Source organism: Cajanus cajan, chromosome 3, assembly GCF_000230855.2.
Source record: "Cajanus cajan strain Asha chromosome 3, NIPB_CcT2T_4, whole genome shotgun sequence".
Taxonomy (NCBI): domain Eukaryota; kingdom Viridiplantae; phylum Streptophyta; class Magnoliopsida; order Fabales; family Fabaceae; genus Cajanus; species Cajanus cajan.
This window is the reverse complement of record NC_138519.1, coordinates 31,452,719-31,473,740: the sequence shown is the minus strand read 5'-3', so window position 1 is coordinate 31,473,740 and position 21,022 is coordinate 31,452,719. Positions and strand designations below refer to the sequence as shown.

General features: G+C 36.3%; 1 protein-coding gene across 2 annotated transcripts; it reads left to right on the top strand.

The window, feature by feature from the left end:
- The first annotated feature begins 5,869 nt into the window (after positions 1-5,869).
- LOC109805871 (TRIGALACTOSYLDIACYLGLYCEROL-like protein) lies at positions 5,870-20,155 on the top strand. Of its 2 annotated transcripts, none has more exons than XM_020368132.3 (5): positions 5,870-6,242; positions 12,705-12,954; positions 14,162-14,522; positions 15,183-15,493; positions 19,776-20,155. In XM_020368132.3, exons 1-5 carry the CDS (start codon positions 5,971-5,973, stop codon positions 19,866-19,868), a joined length of 1,287 nt encoding a protein of 428 aa, XP_020223721.1. In that variant the 5' UTR covers positions 5,870-5,970; the 3' UTR covers positions 19,869-20,155. The 2 variants fall into 2 exon arrangements, with proteins under 2 accessions (XP_020223721.1, XP_020223720.1); XM_020368131.3 differs by having other exon boundaries at positions 5,871-6,242; positions 19,790-20,155.
- The last annotated feature ends 867 nt before the right edge of the window (positions 20,156-21,022 follow it).

The following is a 21,022-nucleotide window of genomic DNA, read 5'->3' as shown; positions in this document are numbered from 1 at the left end:
TTTTACGTCGGAAAAACGTGTGACGTGGAAGCGGGAGACGTAAAATTTACGTCGAACATACGACGTAAATTTACATCGGACATAACAAATCCGACGTAAAAAGTTGTAAAAAAATTTAAAAAAAAAAAGAAGAAAAATGACTGCAAGCAGAACGGGCCGTTCTCCTTGCAGAACGTCCGTTCTGCGTGGAGAACGGCCCGTTCTGCACGGAGAACGGGCCATTCTCCAAGCAGAACGCCCTGTTCTGCACGGAGAACGGGCCATTCTCTAAGCAGAACGCCCTGTTCTGCACGGAGAACGGGTCGTTCTCCAAGCAGAATGCCCCATTCTGCAACCCGGACTTGGCTCTCCTCCTTATTTTCCTCCACTGGTTTTTCGTCTGGCTTCTCTTCTCTGTTCTCCTCAGGCTTGGCTTCAGCCACTGGTTCTTCCTACTCAAAATATAAAAAGGAACACACATAATGAGTATAAGAACTAATTAATGTAGACCAAGTTATAACACTATCAGCAAGAAAAAAGGTTTCACCAAGAAATATCACCTGTTTTTGCTTCCTCACCCATTTGCCGTATGAATGGAGACTGAAATGTTAGAAAAATTATAAGGAAGGAAGGAGTATAGGAGGCGGAGGGATTTCAACGCGCGGGAGAAGAAGTTTTTGAAATGTCTCCAAATCTCCAGCTGCTAGTGACCTTCTTTTAAGGGCAGTGAATTATTTACGTCGGACAAGGGGGGGGGTCCGACGTAAATTAGTTAGCTTTTATTTACGACAATGCCACCGCGTATTTATAATCGTATTTTGGGAGTTTTGACATAAATGGGGTGACGTAAAATCCTATTTTTGTACTAGTGATGCCTCCAATTGGCACCAAAAATTTGAATTTCAAATGGTATTTGAAATTCAAATTTTATGGCAGCCACATGTACACTCCCCATGTGTAGATCCCATTTGATTTAAGTTGCATTTAGGATTAATTTGATGTTGCTAAGTGCGTATCATGTGCAGCCACCCTTAGGCTATCACATGTGCACCAAATACAACTCAAATTACTCCTAATTGTGATTTAATTTAACTAACTTTGCCTAATTGAGTTTTTCCTCTCAAAACCTAATCTAATGGCCTAAATATAATGGTCAACCTATCACAAACACTAAAAAATAATAAAAGAAGCAAAATGATCCGAATATTAGGTATGAAAATATCCAAGACCCATTAAGCCCAAAAACAGGCCCACTAAGCCTATGGCCCAAAAACCATAATCTAAGTGGTCCAAAGTACAAGACCAAAATATATGAATCTTATACTAATATAATATGTACAAATAGTGTGTCTTAGAGTGTAGCCCAAGAGAAGAGAAACTTGGGCCCACCAAGCCCACCGGGCTTATTAGGCTCTAAAACAACCAAATCTTCATGTCTAACCCATTCCTCTTGGGTCTTTCAATATGTCACCTCTTGACTTCCTTGACATGATTCCATCAACACTAGAGAATATATCTACTAGTAGTGGAACAACTACTAACTTAGGATTATATACCTACAGATATGATAATATGTACTATATATCCTACATATAAAGGTAAAGCAACTATACAAATTTACATAGTATAAGTTACTAGTCAAGCAACTCCTATACATAGTACTACACAATAGTAGCACCAAAAAGACTTCACTCCACCATCCGCTAGATGGTCTCCACTACACAGCATCTCAACCTATTCATCCTCTACTCTCATACCAAATATGATTATCGCAGTTCAAACCATATGAAAACACACAAGGGTAAGCTAGAGTTTAAAGCATTAACATATACACCAAGATTTTACAACACAACTCATATTTTTCAGCATCAACATTTAACCACATTCAACTCTATCAACATTACAACTACTTCTACTACAACACAAGGTCAACTTAATCAACACAACATTAACAACTCGATTTTCAACACATCAACATACTTCATAACAAATCAATATTACGTATGAAAAACACAATCAAATCAACACCATATATGCACAACACAATAGCTATATGTGTCATCATGTGTTTCAACTCAGAGATCTCCTACAACACATGGTAAACAATTTAAATAGCTTGACCCTATCGATTAACAACAAAAAGGTGATTTTTTGGCTTGCTAGATCAATAGCAAATTGGATATCAATCTACAACACAACTTTGTTTCTCGGATGTTGCCACTTAAATAAGGAAGTCTAAAACTACTGTTAGGGTAGAACAACTAGGTATGGGCCTACCATAATATTAGCTAGCTTAACTAAGCCTCCTGATTACCCTCTGAATACTATGCCTTTTTGATACTCAATTAGGAACTAAGTTCCCGACTTCATACTTTACTCAGTTGGTCACTTGTAATCAGTATAACTCGACTTGGCCTCTATATTATGGTCACTTTATACATGTGTACTTCGACCATGCCCACACATAGTACCAACTAAGTCCTAGAGGAGACTCAATACAACTATTCACTTCAATGGTCAACATCCCAAGAAAAGTTTTTCAACAAATTGAACTCTTAGAGCAACACAACACAATTTTCACATAATGGGATATGCAACTTAAAAGAAACCTTCACCTTTAGTCTTAAATTGGTCATCAGAACTCAACAACACCATGCATAAATGCCTAAAGTGTTCTTAGTATGCATCATTTCAATAACACAACAACGTCATGCATTACAACTGATCTCAACTTTCAAATAATAACTCATAACACAATCATCACATATAACCTCATCCATGCAACTCATTCACCCTCATTTAGTCATCAAATAACTCAATCAACAAGTATTCCAAAACTCATCAAATCAAACAACATGTTTTCCTTCAGTAATCAACATCCGACACCACACACCCAACACTTGGCATCATCTAGGCAGGGAACTCTCTACCCCACCCATGCTTGGTGATACTCAACTCGTGCTCAACATGGATAAGGCAGAAGCCCCTAAGACTTCACACCTAACATGGCAAAGTGCCATGTTTAGCCTTATTTTAGACAGAGAATCTCTACCTGACTCACGCCCGATATCACCATACTAATGCCTAGCCTCATCCGAACAGAGAGCTCTAGTTTGGCCACACTAGGTGCCTCTTAATCTTGGACCCAACATCACTAACTTGGAGACTTACTAATGCTCTCACACTCGACGCCATTCAAAACATGCCCAATGCTATTCCAACCCAAGACAAGTTTTTCTTCTCATGCCCGATGCTATCGATCTTGTGCCCAATGTGATCAAGACAAAGAACCTTATGTTGGAACGACGACCGATGCCTTGAGACCGCACTTGACTTAATGAGCAATTTGCACTTATGAACACACACACACACATGTGTGTGCTATATACAACTCATATGCACAACCATTTTTAACATGCAACACATAATTCACTACAAATCACCAATTTCTTAACTTTTCATCAAGAACACCAAAACCCCAAATCCCCTTTGAAACCCACTTCTATTTGATCAACATAGGCATGAATCTCAAGGGAATTCAAGAACCATACAACTCAAGCATCACTACATAACTCAACTATTCAATCAAAATCATTAAGTCTAGCTTCTCTTACCTTCGAAATCTCTAGGCTAAGAAGAAGAGGAAAAAGAAAAAAAAGAAAAAGAAAACAATCTCTGAGCGAATGAATAATCTCCGAAGAAAACAATCTAGTCACATATTGTTAGTGTTAAGTCAAAAGATGATTTTGGATTCCTCAAGATTTGGAATTTTAACGTAACAAACGAAATGTTTTTACAAGAGAAAATGTATTTGAAAATGATTATCAGACAAAATAAGACACATATTGTCTGTAAGACGATGTGAATCAAATGAAACATACAGTCTATTTCATACAAAATAAATGTTCCTTATATATTGAGACTAACAACAAAATTTATTTGAATTCTTTAACCCTTAGCAGATTGAACTAGAAAGTCATATTGGAACTCACAAATTTGTTAAAAAGTAAAAAAATCATACTTTTCATCAAAACCAAGGATGTAGATCCCTAAAATCATATAGAAAAGCAGATAAAGACACTACTATTGTTGCTTTGCACTAACATTGCTTTTGTAAGCTCCATTTGGTAGGAAAAATGATAAATAGTTTCCTTGATCAGATAAGAGATACTGTTTGGTGAAATACGTTTAATACTTGCATTAAATGAGTCAACGATTACCTCTCATTATAAAGAAATTTTTTGAAGACAAACAAAGAAAAATTATGAGTTGGACTCAAAGTATGGCAACAATCATCTTCTCTAAAGCTACTACATAAGAAGATTCGAAGCTCAAAAAAGAAAATACACAATACAATAGAGAAGACATATGCACAAAGAGACACATTTTGTAAATTATACTTATTTATAAACTTTATTCTTTCTTGAAAAAAACTTATTGCACTATATTGGAGGTATAACATCTAAGCGAGACAAAAACAACATCTTTGTAACATTTATAACCATTGTCATAAGGTTGAGCTTGGAAAGACTTGTCTATAAAATAATACTTGTTTGAGCATGGAGAGGCTTGTTTGAAAAAGAATACTTGGTTGTTAAGTTTGGGGAGGCTTGTTGTGAAAATTATGCTTAGGTAGTTGCTTGAAGAGGCAAGTCAAATAATATTTAGAGTTAAGCCAAAAGTGATTTGTTGAAAGAATATTTGTATCTTTGTTCAAAGATAGTGGAACTCATTCTGCTTGGATTGGAAACTGGACATAATCTCGCTAGTTGAAACAAACAAGTATAAAAATATCTAGTGTTTTGTTTGACTTCTCTTCGCACTGCATTTGACTAAAGTTACTACTTCACTATGAAAAATTGTGAGTTTTTGATACACATTATTCAATTTCCCTTTTAATGTTTATCTTTTCTCCACAATTAGGTAGTGATCAAATTCATCCAAGGGTTTCCTCGTATCACTTTATCTCAAATGCACTCCATGTTAAACTTAACCATGTAGATCCACGACCAATGTCAATCACCTCAAGTCCTCTTGAAGGTTTCTATATCTTCGTTAAACAATCACACATCATCAAATAACCAATACTATTCCCTACTAGTTTGATGATAATTGCATTTTTTTCATGAAATTCTCAACTCATATAGAAGTTTCTCATCGATGTAACACTTTGGCCTTAATCTGTTTCCATCTTCGAATTCCATTCTAAATAACTTGCTTTGAATCAAATCTATTTTCTCCTTTCTTAGTAATGGGTTTTGAGAGTCCAAGACATTGTCATGAAATGTGACTCTAGAAACACCAACATGATGGTTTCAGTGGACGAGAACCCAACCATTGACCACCATGTGCTTTTAGAAGAACTCCAATCATACCACTCATTGGTCCCTTTGTTTTATAATAAATGTCATCCTAAATTTTTATATTTATACAAAAAAATAAATAGAGAAAATAATATAGAAATTTGACAAAAATAACCTTTATTAAAAATGATGCAATATAATAAATTCTAATAAATATCACTCTTTCTAATTGTCTTTATAAACAAAAATAAATTTACCCTATTTAAGAAAATTAGTTGGTATGATTTAATTAAACAAATTCTATTTAAAAATCAATACTTTTAAACTATAAAAAAAATCATCAAAAATAAAATTTTAATTAAAATAATAACATTAAATAAGATTAAGTTAATTAAAATTGACTTATATTTAAAATCAACATCCATATAATTTTAGTTAAGAGTAAAACTAGTACTTTATAAGCATATAAATAAAAACAATAATTAATATCACATTTAAAAATTAAAATAACACTATAAAGAGTAAAAAGACAAAAGTAAAAACAAAATTTTACAATTTGAACTTGTGTTTTTCTTCTTATGTAGAAATATTGAAGCAAGTGGATAAGCAAGAGAAGCAAAAAGGTTAAACCCCAAACAAAACCCTTCTTCTCCTGATTCCTGAAAGCCAAGGACGCACGAATCCATCAATGGCGAGGCTTAAGACGGGCATTGACTCGGCGTTCTGGGACCTGAACGTTGCCTCCCCTCAGTGCCACGACGGTTGGGCCAAGGCCGTTCCCGGCGGCCCATTTCCGGTGGACGGCTCCGTCGGAAGCAGACTCCTCCGCCCTCAGCAATTCTCATTCCTCGGAAACGGCATAACCCTTCCCGCCATGCCCTCTCTCTCTCTCACTTCGCCCAAGGATTTGGGTTCCCTCGCTTTTCAGTCCCTCCTCCTCAAACTCGCTTCCCCTCGCTGGTGCCTCACTCACTCCCCACTCTCCTCCTTGTTTTTTTTTCTTTTGTTTATTTAGGTCTTGTTTGAATATACTATTCTAGAAGAAAAAGATAGGAAGAAAAAAATGAAATCATCTTCTCTAGCTCAAGGCCTCAAGCATAAGTTAATTTGTAGGTATAAACTGTGTCTTACTAACTTGGCTAAATATGTTTTAGTTCGTTAAATTTATAGTGAAATTGTTTTTGTTTCTTAAATTTAAAATGGGTGTTTTTAATCCATGTAATCCGAAAAATTTTTAATTTAGTCCTTATGGCCAAATTTTTTTAGTGAAGTGCATAAAATTCATTTACATGTATCCTTGTTAGTGGAAACATCATATTAAACTCAATTAGTGTTGCATAACTATATCAATCTGTAATTCAATAATGTTATTTGTAATCTTTTTACTAAACTTAGATTTTTTGAAATTACAAGATTAAAATAATCAATTTTAAATTTAAGAATCTAAAAGTAAATTTATTCTAAATTTGAGAGATTAAAAATATATTTAAGCTTATTACTTTTTCAAAATATTGTTTTTAATTTATGCATATAGTAAGCTTATGGAGAAGTTTATTTTGACTTTTCCTCTTATTGACTTCTCTTATAAGTGTTTTGGAGAAATTTACCGCACGAGACTCTTAATTTGGTTTGGATCTTATGGGGTCGTTTGGTTTTCTAGTTGTACCGTGGTGGTCTCCCATTGGCCGACCATATTGGCCGATCCAAGGCACGTCAGTAAAATACCGATCTAACATGCTCTTTGCACCTTAGTGCTCGAGCATGGAGGGCTATGTACCGTGGTGGTCTCCCATTGGCCGACCATATTGGCCGATCAGAGGCAGGTCGGTAAAATGCCGATCACACAAGAGGGACCCAAATATGGGGAAATTAACTGGCTCACTCGGACAATCAATAAGATCCCACGATCCGTGGGAAGTGTAATAAATACCGGGAGTTACGAGTCCATAATGGGGCGTGATTTATGAGATCATAAGTGCGATTCATGTCTATAACGTCACACCGTTATATATAGCAATGATGAGGTCTAAGGCGGCAGGTTACTCTCATCGAATGTTCTAGGTCAAGACTGCTGTCAAGTTCTTTTAGCTCGGTATCGCTAAGGGTTCTTCGGCGGCGGTCTCCAATACCGGAACATTTTGGCGCCCACCGTGGGGCAGGTAAAACTGCATCCCACACCTTTGTTGTTGGACGTGAGCAGAAAGTCTCAATACGAGGAGTGAGAGAAGTCGTAGGAAGTAGGAACACACTACACGCAACAACATATCAGATTCACTCATTCATTCATCATCGCCAACTATCTCCATAATCCACGCTTACTGGTCAATACCATGTGTCAATATGATACACCTTTTCTTCTTCTGACTATTCACTGACGCTGCACCACCACTTTCATCTTTGGTTTGGTAAGATCAAAAAAGAAAAATCCCACCTTTTGCTTGTGTTCTTGAGAAAGTCACTGTTTTGTTAATACCCATGTGCTATATTCATGTTATTCCCGACATCACATGTTCAAAAATTGATTTGGAAGCCCTGTTAGATCTCGGGGTGATTCACGTTGTGTCACGAGATTTTCTGAGGTTTTGATGACCATGTGGTAAATTCCACCCCTTTGTGTTCGGTGTTGACTTTATTTGCATCCAAAATTGGATCTTACAACGGGGTGGTTGGTTGCCATAGAAGATTTGATTTGATTTGATTTTATGTTATTTTGTTTTGTTGGTTTTAATTTGTAAGGAAGATGCAATCAAGGGGTGTGCCCCTTGAAGAGAGAACGAGAGGTGGCGGGCGGAGAGATTTCCAAACCCAAACACTGGCCATCCGATAAGGCCGCAACAAAGAAACTGATTCACAAAGAAAAAAAAAAAAAAAAGCCCAGTGGTTTCACGAGAAAGCTGCGCAACGGAACCCATCTTCACGTGACCTCACCTCACCTCACCTCACTCTCTTTCTTTGATTCAAAATCACTCACTCTTACTGTTTTCCTTCCAATCGGATCCACCATGAGGGACAAGGACAAAGAAAAAGAGACAGAGAAGAAGAAGTACCCTATCGGCGCCGAGCATTACCTTCTCTACGAGGAGATTGGCCAAGGCGTAAGCGCTTCCGTGCACCGGGCGCTATGCGTTCCCTTCAACGAGGTCGTCGCCATCAAAATCCTCGACTTCGAACGTGACAATCGCGATCTCAACAACGTTTCTCGTGAGGCCCAGACCATGATCCTCGTCGATCACCCTAACGTCCTCAAATCGCACTGCTCCTTCGTCGCCGAGCACAATCTTTGGGTGGTTATGCCGTTCATGGCCGGTGGTTCATGCCTCCACATATTGAAAGCCGCGCATCCCGATGGTTTTGAAGAGGTTGTCATTGCAACCATTCTCAAAGAGGTATTGAAGGGTTTGGAGTATCTTCACCATCACGGACACATCCACCGTGACGTCAAAGCCGGTAACATTCTCATTGATTCGCGCAGCACCGTTAAACTCGGCGATTTCGGTGTTTCTGCCTGCCTATTAGATTCCGGCGACCTTGGTGTGAAAAGCACTTTAAGGTCGGCACGAACCTTGGTGCGAAGAGCACTTTAAGGTCGACATTTGAATGACCTAAACCTTGGTGTGAAGAGCACTTTAAGGTCGGCATTTCGATGATCAATCCCTTGGTGTGAAGAGAACTTTAAGGTCGACATTTGAATGACCCAAACCTTGGTGTGAAGAGCACTTTAAGGTCGGCATTTCGACGATCAATCCCTTGGTGTGAAGAGCACTTTAAGGTCGGCATTTCAACGATCAATCCCTTGGTGTGAAGAGCACTTTAAGGTCGACATTTGAACGACCCGAACCTTGGTGTGAAGAGCACTTTAAGGTCGGCATTTCAATGACCCAAACCTTGGTGTGAAGAGCACTTTAAGGTCGGCATTTCGACGATCAATCCCTTGGTGTGAAGAGCACTTTAAGGTCGGCATTCCAACGAACAATCCCTTGGTGTGAAGAGCACTTTAAGGTCGACATTTGAACGACCCGAACCTTGGTGTGAAGAGCACTTTAAGGTCGGCATTTCAATGACCCAAACCTTGGTGTGAAGAGCACTTTAAGGTCGGCATTTCGACGATCAATCCCTTGGTGTGAAGAGCACTTTAAGGTCGACATTTGAATGACCCAAACCTTGGCGTGAAGAGCGCTTTAAGGTAGACACAATCTACACCTTGGCGTGAAGAGCGCTTTAAGGTAGACACGTTCAACAATCTACACCTTGGTGTGAAGAGCGCTTTAAGGTCGGCACAGTCTACACCTTGGCGTGAAGAGCACTTTAAGGTAGACACGTTCAACAATCTACACTTTGGCGTGAAGAGCGCTTTAAGATCGGCACAGTCTACACCTTGGCGTGAGGAGCGCTTTAAGGTAGACACGTTCAACAATCTACACCTTGGCGTGAAGAGCACTTTAAGGTCGGCACAATCCATACTTCGGCAAAAAAAACCCTTCAAGGTCGGCATTTTAACGACCCATACATTGGCCACGACGTCGCGTTAACGGCGGATTTTAACAACCTGTACATTGGCGAAAAAACGCCCTTCAAGGTCGTCAATTTAACGATCTACGTCTCTTGGCGTCAAAGCATCTTAAGATCAAAATTTTTCAACAATTTACACCTTGGCGTGAAGAGCGCTTTAAGGTCGACATTCTTAATAATCTACACCTTGGCGTGAAAAGCGCTTTAAGATCGGCATTTTAACGATCTATACCTTGGCGTGAAAAGCGTTTTAAGGTCGGAATTTATATGATCAAAAACCTTGGTGTGAAGAGCACCTTAAGGGCGGCATTTATACGATCAAAACCTTGGTGTGAAGAGCACTTTAAGGTCAGAATTTAAACGACCCAAAACCTTAGTGTGAATAGCACTTTAAGGTCGGAAAAGGTCAACAAAGCGCCTATCTAACATGCTCTTCACACTTGGCGTGAAGAGCGCTTTAAGGTCAACATTCTTAATAATCTACACCTTGGCGTGAAAAGCGCTTTAAGATCGGCATTTTAACGATCTATACCTTGGCGTGAAAAGCGTTTTAAGGTCGGAATTTTATTTTTTACAATCTAGACCTTGGCGTAACAAACGCTTTAAGGTCAGAAATTTAGACGATCTACACCTTGGCATGAAGAGCGCTTTAAGGTCGGAATTTATATGATCAAAAACCTTGGTGTGAAGAGCACCTTAAGGGCGGCATTTATATGATCAAAACCTTGGTGTGAAGAGCACTTTAAGGTCAGAATTTAGACGACCCAAAACCTTAGTGTGAATAGAACTTTAAGGTCGGAAAAGGTCAACAAAGCGCCTATCTAACATGTTCTTCGCACCTTAGTGCTCGATCATGGAGGGCTATGTACCGTGGTGGTCTCCCATTGGCCGACCATATTGGCCGATCCAAGGCACGTCAGTAAAATACCGATCTAACATGCTCTTCGCACCTTAGTGCTCAAGCATGGAGGGCTATGTACCATGGTGGTCTCCCATTGGCCGACCATATTGGCCGATCCAAGGCACGTCGGTAAAATACCGATCTAACATGCTCTTTGCACCTTAGTGCTCGAGCATGGAGGGCTATGTACCGTGGTGGTCTCCCATTAGCCGACCATATTGGCCGATCAGAGGCAGGTCGGTAAAATGCCGATCACACAAGAGGGACCCAAATATAGGGAGATTAACTGGCTCACTCGGACAATCAATAAGATCCCACGATCCGTGGGAATGGTAATAAATACCGGGAGTTACGAGTCCATAATGGGGCGTGATTTATGGGATCATAAGTGCGATTCATGTCTATAACGTCACACCGTTATATATAGCAATGATGAGGTCTAAGGCGGCAGGTTACTCTCATCGAATGTTCTAGGTCAAGACTGCTGTCAAGTTCTTTTAGCTCGGTATCGCTAAGGGTTCTTCGGCAGCGGTCTCCAATACCGGAACACTAGTGATAAGAAGGGAAGCTCTCTTTTTTTGTTGGCCGAGTTCAATTTTGGGGCTGAGTGTGCATTGGTTTGAAGAGGAATGACAGTAACACACCCTATGACATGTCCTTTTTAATACATTATTTGTTATTAGCGATTTTTTGTTGAAAATTAGAAGAATATGTGGTGTTACTCTCCTTATTTAATAAACTAAACTTATAATTTTAACTGATGAGAGAGAATGTGTCAGAGTGTGGTAATGTGTTTGTATTTCGGTTACATACCTGTTGAATGCCAATCCATCAATTTTTCCCGTCATTTTAGAGTTCATTGGATTGGATGGGAACAGCAATGCAAACACTCTGCTATAAGTGTTGTTAGCATTTCTCTTAGGTTGAATATGAGACTGAATGAATAATGTTTATTTGACTTAAATTTTTTAGTTATTTTGAGGCACTGGATAAAGCTGTTTGTTTATGCTTCTTCTTGTGTGGGTTAATTTTGTTGATGGGAAATTTGTTGTTGAATGCAAATGAGACTGTGTTTCACCCAGTTTTTTTCTTTGGTTTAGAAACTATTTTAATTTAAAGTTTAAAAATAAAACTAAATAAAGTAGAAGTTGTTTGATAATTTTCATTTATTTTAACTTAAAAATAGATGATTTTGAGGATAAAGTAAATAAATAAGGTGGTGTAGGTAAAATAGATTTGGCTCCTTTAAAGTAAATAAGTGTAATGTAAATCACTTAATGTCAATCATTGATTTTTTTTTTTTAAAATGATTGAGATTACTTACTTTATCTTATAAGGTGAAATGTTTGCTTTAGAGGAGTCCGTCCCATAGAAGCCATCATATGCATAATAGAAAAGAAAAAAGGTATAGCTGCACCTGCTTGGATCGTTTGATTGTAGTGCCAATGAGTGTGAACAATTCAGTTGGATTCTGTCTGAATTCTCTTGTACTTTTGTCATGTATCTTTTTGTTATTATTTTCTGATAAATGTGACTAATATAAAGCAGTGCCTAAGTACACGTCTTCACTCTTTAGTCAGTTTTTAAAATGTTGTAGAGTACTGGAGCCTCCTTTCCATTTTGTCGGCAACTGATTGGATCCATCAACTTATCTGCTGCACACCTTTTCCTGGTTTTAATTCCACTTAATATTCCAGAGAATTATCATACATACTATTGACATATATATTATCTACATTTCAAAGTGTGAAATTCAATGGACCTGTCTAATTTCGTGTCTTTGATTTCATGCCTACCCTTGTTGTCCGAAGTGTAGTGGGTGTAATGATAAATAACTGATGACCATAAACACCTTAGCCATAGTTACTCATTTGTAGAAATATGCCCAGAGGTTCAAATGACCTATCTGCAGACAGTTTATTTACATTATAAATTGATTATATTTTTATATAACAGCATGTTAAGTTTCATCTCTTCAATGTACTTATACAGCCAAATTATGATCAATATAGGTGGCTTGCAATGACTGGACAGTTCCGTCCCAGGAAATTGATTACCGATGTTAAAAATGAGATCTCTAATGCTGAAGATTTCGATCTCTCCACAGTCAAGGATGTTGCGAAGCATTTCATTAACAAGTCACTTTTTTCTTTTGGGTTAACCTCACAGTTTGCTTTTCCTCCTTCAACATCCGTGCTGTTTGCTATAGAGGGACATGGTGAGAAAGAAAGACTGCGACGCAAAGTGATGGTTTTTCACAAGGCAAGGAATTTGATTGCTTGTCATAATTTTTCATGCTCTGGTGTTAAAAGGTCTAAGAATTTAGGGGCCTGTTTGAATAGATTTTTATTTACAAACCTTTGAAAATATGAAGCAAAATTAAAACAAAGTGGAATTTTTATAATTATTTGTAAAATCAAAATGAGAACATGAGAACAAAAAACGTTCTCTCAAGCCAAACAAGTACTTTGACTTTCCTTAAATTATCAAAAGGTTGAGTGTGATTTGTTGGTATACAATTTAGGGAATGTTCTCCTCTGATGTGGAAAGTATGTTGCAACTGTTGATACTGGAAACTTAAACATGCAATGTGTGTAGTAATTGTAGAAGTTCAAACAAAATGATTTAATTATCAATTTTTTATTAACTAAAATTTTGATATTTCAATTTTAACCATCCCATCTTCTACTACTAAGTGTGAGTGGGAAAAAATAGTAAAAGACAAAAAAAAAACATTTGTTTGGGGTGATGTTACAAAACCTAGTATAAAATTTGAAATTGTTTCTTGATTCTGTTTTATTGTCATCCGAATCAGATAGCAGAGTGGTTTAACTTCTTAATCTTGTCATGGTGTAGCCACTGATACCATCTAGAATAGGCCTTCTGAATAAATTGGTTAGTTGTGGGTGTTCTCTGAGAACGGGGAACAATTTTTATTGATTTATTCTGGTGAAGTCGGTAGGAATGAGGAGTGCAAAGCTACATGATGATATGTATTTATGTTGTCCTTTGCCATGTATGAAGAAAAATTGCTTGGTCTTCAAAGACTCAGTTTTTTTCATTTGATTGTTTTGGGATTGATGGCATTTATTTGGTCTTTTTAGCTCATTTCATGGTTTCCACCACGTTGCCTCACTGATAGACATGCAAAGTGATTAAAAAGCTTAATTGTATTGATGAGTATGTTTGTCTCTGTTGTGCTTTATTCTTTAAAGTTTTAAGGTAGTCTCACTGGTAGGAAGGATTTCTTTGTCTTGTCCATTGTTTGTACTCCTTCATTATTCTATTGAGATGACTTCATTTAGTAAAATGAGTATGTTGCTACTTACTTTTTAGTTATTTTTTATTCGTACTCATTCATTCACATATGTATATTAGTATATTCTTCATGTCAATGTTGTTCTCTTATTGTGTGCCATGCTTTCTTTTAGTCTATAATGAAACATCTGAAAAGCAACATTCCTTGCAGCTTCCTGATCATGATCTTACATTTGAGGCAGCATGGCCTCAGCTGTTTATTGACCACAAGGGAAAATATTGGGATGTCCCTGAATCTTTATCTGTTGATTTGTCGTCCCTTGTGTCTGAATCTGGATTGCGATACCGCTTTGGGATACATAAAAATGGTGGTATTCCCAAGGCAATGCATGCAACTGACGGCAACCCGCCACTTTCTTTATTGCCTGGCCTTTGTGCAAAGGCTGCCTTTAGTTATGAGAAAACCAAATACTTCTGGAGAGATAAGGGTGATGTGGAAAAAGATAATGAAGAGGCGTTTCCATACGATGAGCGTCTTAAGGAACCTCACGCAGCAGTATCTGGAATGTTTGGTAATTTCTCTAGGTTGATGTTATTATTACTGTTTGAGATTAGAATAAGTATATTTATGTAATGTGTCAGTCACTCTTTCATTTTTGCGGTATGTGTTTACATGTTTCTTTATAATTTCCTTCATGCATAAAATTTTAATTTTGTTTAATTTTCCCGCTTTTTGTCTTTTTATTGTCATTTTGTTGAATATATATGGCTTAGGTAGAAAAATAAACAAATGAGAGGAAAGGAACACTTGCAGTGCAATAAAATTATATTGATTAGCGTGTTATGATGTGATACAAAATACAAAGCATTAAGAAATATAATCAAGTACAGAAGTTATTTCTGAGAGATCATTGTAAGATCCTGTAACTGATTTTAAAAAGCAATCAAGACATTATGAGATACTCTTTTTAACAAATTTATTGTACAAGCAAAATCTAAGGATGTTTATAGTGGGTCCTTTGTTTACATAAGTTACAAATTCCTGTTCAAATAGGCAGTTTTCTTATATGGAGTCAATATCAATGCATTCAAGGAATTCCTTACTGGATTATTGATTTCCTTACCAACATTTTTCCGTGATTGGCCAATTGATATATGATAGCTGGGTAGACAAGTTTGTAGCAATTATATTTTACTGAATAGTTTTCTTCTTGGTCCATAATACATTGTAGGTAGCTCCTTTGCTTCCTGGGTTTGGAATGGGAGGAGCTTTTCCAGCATTAATTCAAGAGAAGATCTAGAGGTGTCAACAAGCAAGAGATCTCGAATTAATGCTGATTTGTTTGGCTCAGTTTGCTACACCTTTCAGCATGGAAAGTTCACAAAACAATTCGGGGACTTAACCAGGGTAGATGCTCGTCTGGATATATCTTCAGCTTCAGCATTTGCGAAGAAGATTCTGAATTGTTCCAGGAGTTCAACTGCTGATGTTAGCGAACAACCATCAGCCTCACCTCGGCTAAATTTAATCTTTCAACAGCAGGTAAATAATTTCCCTCTTGATAAGAGCAAGTATCTCCTTGTGTATATCATGGTAGTTGAATCGAGATACAAATAATGTATCGGAAAGCTTATTTTTTGAATCGTGAATCGAATCATATTGTGAATCGTAAGATTCATGATCAATAAAAACATAGTGTATATATATGCATACAAGACATACAAAAGCACTCTAAGCACATTTTAACATAAAGAAACAGAAAAAATGAAGTCATACATAAATATATAGTAACATATAAACTTCAATACAAACAAAGATACAATTATACAAATAATAACAGTCTCAAAGCCAAAAGAAATGACTGCATTGTTCAACAACAAAGCCTCCAAAAAAACCATTTTTGTTGCTAAATATATGCATATACCAGGGACTGTTTGCTACTCTAATTCAGCAATATAGCCACCCAAAAAAAATATTAGTGTTGTTGCTGCATAAACTCAGCAACAAGTGGTGCTACTGCCACACAAATTTAGTCATACAGCCTCGAAAAATAAATACAAAATACCCCTATCCAAGATCATTCATCATCCCCAACCCCAAGATCTACATCACTCAAGTCATCTTCATCTTCTAATATCAAAAGTTCTTCTTCATTATCTTCAATTTCATCCTCATTTTCTATTATTGATTTTCCCTTACCAATCTTGGCATTCAAGTTTCTTGGACCTATTTAATCAAAAGAAAATAATAAGGTCTAGTTCTAATTCCAACTTCCAAGTTCTAAACTAACTTTTAAATATAAATAATTCCCTCTCTTTCTTTTCTTCTTTGGAGCTCCCTCATCAACACCAAAGCACTCATGTACATCCATCCATGAGGCATCAATAGGCAAGCAAGGATTCTCTTTTTCGGTGATCCACTCATCATCAGATTCAATATCTAACAAACATACGGAATCATAGGTATCTCCATTCTCTTCTCTACTATTTTGCCTCATCTCAAGTTGAAGATTATATTTGACATATACAAGTGCATTTAATCTTTGTTGCTCTAATCGATTACTTCTCTTAGTATGCACTTGGTCAAATGTACTCCAATTTCTCTCATATCCCATGGCACTACATGTAAGACTCAAAATTCTCATGGCCACCTTTTGTAACTCTTTACCTCCTCCACTGTAACTCTCCCACCAAAGAACTACAAAAAAAAGTGTATTTAGTTTACAAATGTAGTTATTATTAATTATTATGTATTATCTTTATGATATTTATAAAGAGTAAAAATTAAAGGGATACCCGGTTGTTTCTTATCTCTAGTGGCTATTTCCATGTCCATTCCAAAGATCTCCTTAGCTCCCTTAAACTTTTCAAGTTGTTGATCTATTATAACTCTTGTCCTTATATCCGAATCATTCTTTGAAAGGTTTCATATGAACCAATTAACACTTCACTATCCGGATTGAAGTTCTTGTCATAATGATACCTAATCAAATAAGAAATAACTTAGCTACTAGGCACAAAGAAAATAGTAGTTCTTAAAATGACAATTATTTTTAAATAATTTACCTAGGATTGAGATAATTGGCAGCTGCATGAAGAGGCCTATGAAGCTGCAGATTCCACCTAGTGTCAATAATCTTCCACACTTTTTTATACTTTGACTCTTGCATTTGAAGGTTTTGAGCAATTTTCTCTTTAGCCCTATCCATTGCTTCATAAATGTATGGTGAGGCTGGCTTTGAATCACCATCTGCAAGACTTAACACTTTCACAAGTGGAATCACACACTTTAGGCAATATGTAATTGATCTCCAAAATCTATCATCACTCAACACTAGGTTCATTACTTGCTTAGCCTCATTTTTACTAGCATGTGGACTAGTAGCCCATTCCTCTGATGCAAACATTGATCTAAGAGCATTCTTTTGTTGTTTAATGCAATTTAGTGTAGGATAAGAAGTTGCAAATCTTGTCACAGCTGGTCTTGTTCCCCGCCATTGGAATATTGTCTATACAAATTAAGGACCCATGTATGCCTATATATGTAGGTAGTAATCTTCTTTGCATTAGCAATGGTATTATAGAATACCGGAAGCTCTCCAATGTCCTCAAGGATTAGATCAAGGCAATGGGCTGCACATGGCGACCAAAATAGTTTGGTTCTCTTCTCCATTAACATTTGTCCAGTTACCACAAGATTAGAAGCCCCATTCGTCACAACTTGGACTACATGCTCCTCCCCAATTTCTTCAACAATGTTGTCTAACAATTCAAATATTTTTTTTCCCATTCTTTATCACATCACTAATATCAATAGATTTCAAAAAAACAATCCCACTTGGACTGTTAACAAGAAAATTAGTGAGTGATCTTCCTTTCCCATCCGTCCAACCATCACACATCAAGGTGCATCCCCATTTCTCCTAATCACTTCTATATTTCTCTAAGCTTTTTTGGATGTTGTCAGCAGCTTTCTTCAAAAAAGAAACCCTCACCTCATGATAAGTTGGTGGCTTCAAACCTCTTCAATATTCTCCAACAACCTTCAACATTTGAATAAAAGGAGGACTCCTTACCAAATTAAATGGTAATGCATTACCATAAATGCATTTACAAATTTCTTTAATCACAAATTCCCTATCTTTAAAACTTCATTCATTTTCTTTTGTTTGAAAATTTTAGATGTTCCCTCTTTTCCTTTTACTGTCCCATTCTCTACATCCAAGCAATCCTCTTTCTTTTTATCTTTAGTTTCCAAGAGCTGGACAAATATTTCCTTCACATCATCACGAACACTTGTGCAAGCAATCACATTTTCCTTTGTTCCAACAAGATGATATTTCATCCTTGAAATACCACCCCAACAAACATGAAAACAAAACTTACATTTTACTTGAAGTCTGTTTGGAGGGATACTATCACAATAGTTCCAAGTGATATTGGGCTCTCTTTTTGAATGACCCATTTTTTAATGGCCTACCAAGTACCAATAAATAGAAACTTAGACAACAGCAAGAGAGGGAAGTGGTAGAGGGAATAACAAAGAAAAAAAGAGAGAACAAGTAAAGGAATGGACCACACAACAAGGGAAGCCCTTACCCTTGGACCACGATGAACAGCAACCCAAACAAAGCAGAGAACTTGAACGAAGCAAAATTATCGGCACTTTTTGTCTCACTTTCATTTTTTTTTTTAAAAAATCATTTTTTTAGGGTTTTCAGAACCGGGTCGTGCATGACCCGACCTGGTTTCAGACGTGACCCGTGACTTCTAGAATCGTGCAATTTCTTCTTAAATTGCAATTTTCCGATTCGCAACACGATGCAAACGATTCAAACATGATTCGTGATCAAAAACGATATGACCTGCGATTCGAATCGCGGAACCTAGGAATCGTATCGTATCGTACGATACGAATTGCGATACGTCCGATACTTACTACCATGGTGTATATTAGTTTGAATGTCTTTTAATCAAGAACAAATTTTAACTGCAAAGCATGTAATTATGTTGGAAGTGTGGTACAAGAGTTCCCCTCTGTACAACTACTACAAGAGTATTTTATATATATAGCTTATCCAATAAACAAAACTTGAAGCTAGACATACCTATCTATTATGAATTTATGATATATAAAAGTTGAGACATCATCTTTTGAAATGCCACCTAAATTTCTTGAACATATACCAATTATACATTCTTACTCTTTGGTTGAGTGCCTTTTTAGCTTTCTTTTAACGACTCTTCTTATATACATGACTGTAAATTATTAACTTTAATAACTCTTAACTTTATACATCATATCATTTTCAATAACCCTCAATTTTTTCATTATTATTATATTAGAAAACTATATTAAATTGTAAACATGTTGAATAAATAGTGTTTCAGGTTGCAAGATCAATTGTAGTTCATGCCGTTGTGGTTCTTGCAAAAGATTATTGAGTTCCTTATAAAGTCTTACATATGCGTCTCGTAACTTTTCATACATATGTTTTAAAGTTCTACAACAATGTTTTCGTTTATTTTTTCCATTAACTTTATGGTGTGTACATGTGTCAAATATGAACTAAACCTCAATACATAGCCCTTTTCTGAGTTTTTTTAAATTTGAATTGATTTTTTATTCTGTAGAGTGTAATAATGTTTGATTAAGCAGGTATACTTTTAGCTTGTTTGTTTATAATCTTAATGTTTCTCATTGTGGGAACCAGAATTGTACACACCTTGGCTTTATGCAAAATGTTCTGGATTGACATTGTGCAAGTGATTCACTATAGCTATGATGATGATTCATATAGGAAAAGAAAGTAAAATTTGTTTAGTTTTCTACTTGTAGGTTGCTGGGCCAGTTGTTTTTCGAGCAGATTCTCGAATTTCACTCGAGTCGTTCGCCAGGAAAAATGGCCTGCCAGTAGAGGATTTCATTTGCAGCCTGAGTTACTCCTTGAAATCTCTTCAGTCTGGAAAGGTTGTTGCTTGGTATTCTCCAAAAAGACAAGAGGGAATGGTTGAGTTGCGCATGTATGAGTTTTAGTAGAGAATGCAACCCTCACTTATTTGTAACTCATTCATGCTTAGACCTTTCAATGCAAGAAGCCCCACGTGCTTGCTTTGAAAGATGCATTTATTTAACATTTGATCAGCTGAAACTCGACATCATTGATTTTGTAATGCCAAAAGGATTAGTTAGTTGCTCCTTTGATTTTGGTGTTTTATTCATCTTTAGCATCAGTGAAGTGCTTACTCTTGGCAGGACAAGCCAAGACTAGCAAAGCCAAGTACATTTGACATACAAATCCAAAAGAGAATGAAAATAACACACTGTGGCACGGTGGACTAAAGTGAATTAAGGGAAGGTAATACTGATTCCCTTGTACTGGCAAAAAAATAAATGTCCGTTCAGGCTGTTTAATTAAATAAATAAATATAAGTTTATGATTAAGTTCAATTATTTAAATGAATTTATTATTTCGACACTAAGAATTCCTAAACAAGTTATATATATCAGAAAAATTAAAATCGCATAAGTTTGTCAAATATTGAGCGTTTATTTTTATTAGTAAATTGTCGGCTAGTATTGAAATATTTATTGCATACTACATCGGTGGAGTTAATAACTAAAGGAAAAATTTCAAAAATGCAAAATATAAATTGTTGAGGTTTCAAGGGGTGACAACTGTCTATTTAATCATCATCTATCAAATTCTTTCATAATAAAATTCATACAATTTATCTATTATACAAATATAATAATAATAATAATAATAATAATAATAATAGATTGCATATAAATATAATAATGTAATGACTTTTAATGTTTTTTTTAAAGACTGTAAAAGTGAGTTATTTAATTTTTAAAATGTTTTCATATAGATGAATTAGATATCCATCTATTAAAAGATTGTTAATGAATGAATAAGATAATTTTTTATTTATTGTCACTTCTAAATTTCACAAAGGTCACTTTTGATCAAAAATAAAAATGAACAAGAATAGAATTTATTGTTCATTTTTGTGCATCATAGCTTGTGTTGAAAAAAGAATGACATAGGAGTAGGGATGGTAACAG

Bases quoted from the DNA above. Each gene is read 5' to 3' on its own strand.
- LOC109805871 (XM_020368131.3), top strand. From the start codon at position 5,971: ATGGCGAGGCTTAAGACGGGCATTGACTCGGCGTTCTGGGACCTGAAC. The intron at 14,523-15,182 runs GTAATTTCTCTA...AATACATTGTAG, and splicing joins AGCAGTATCTGGAATGTTTG to GTAGCTCCTTTGCTTCCTGG. The intron at 15,494-19,789 runs GTAAATAATTTC...TTCTACTTGTAG, and splicing joins ATTTAATCTTTCAACAGCAG to GTTGCTGGGCCAGTTGTTTT.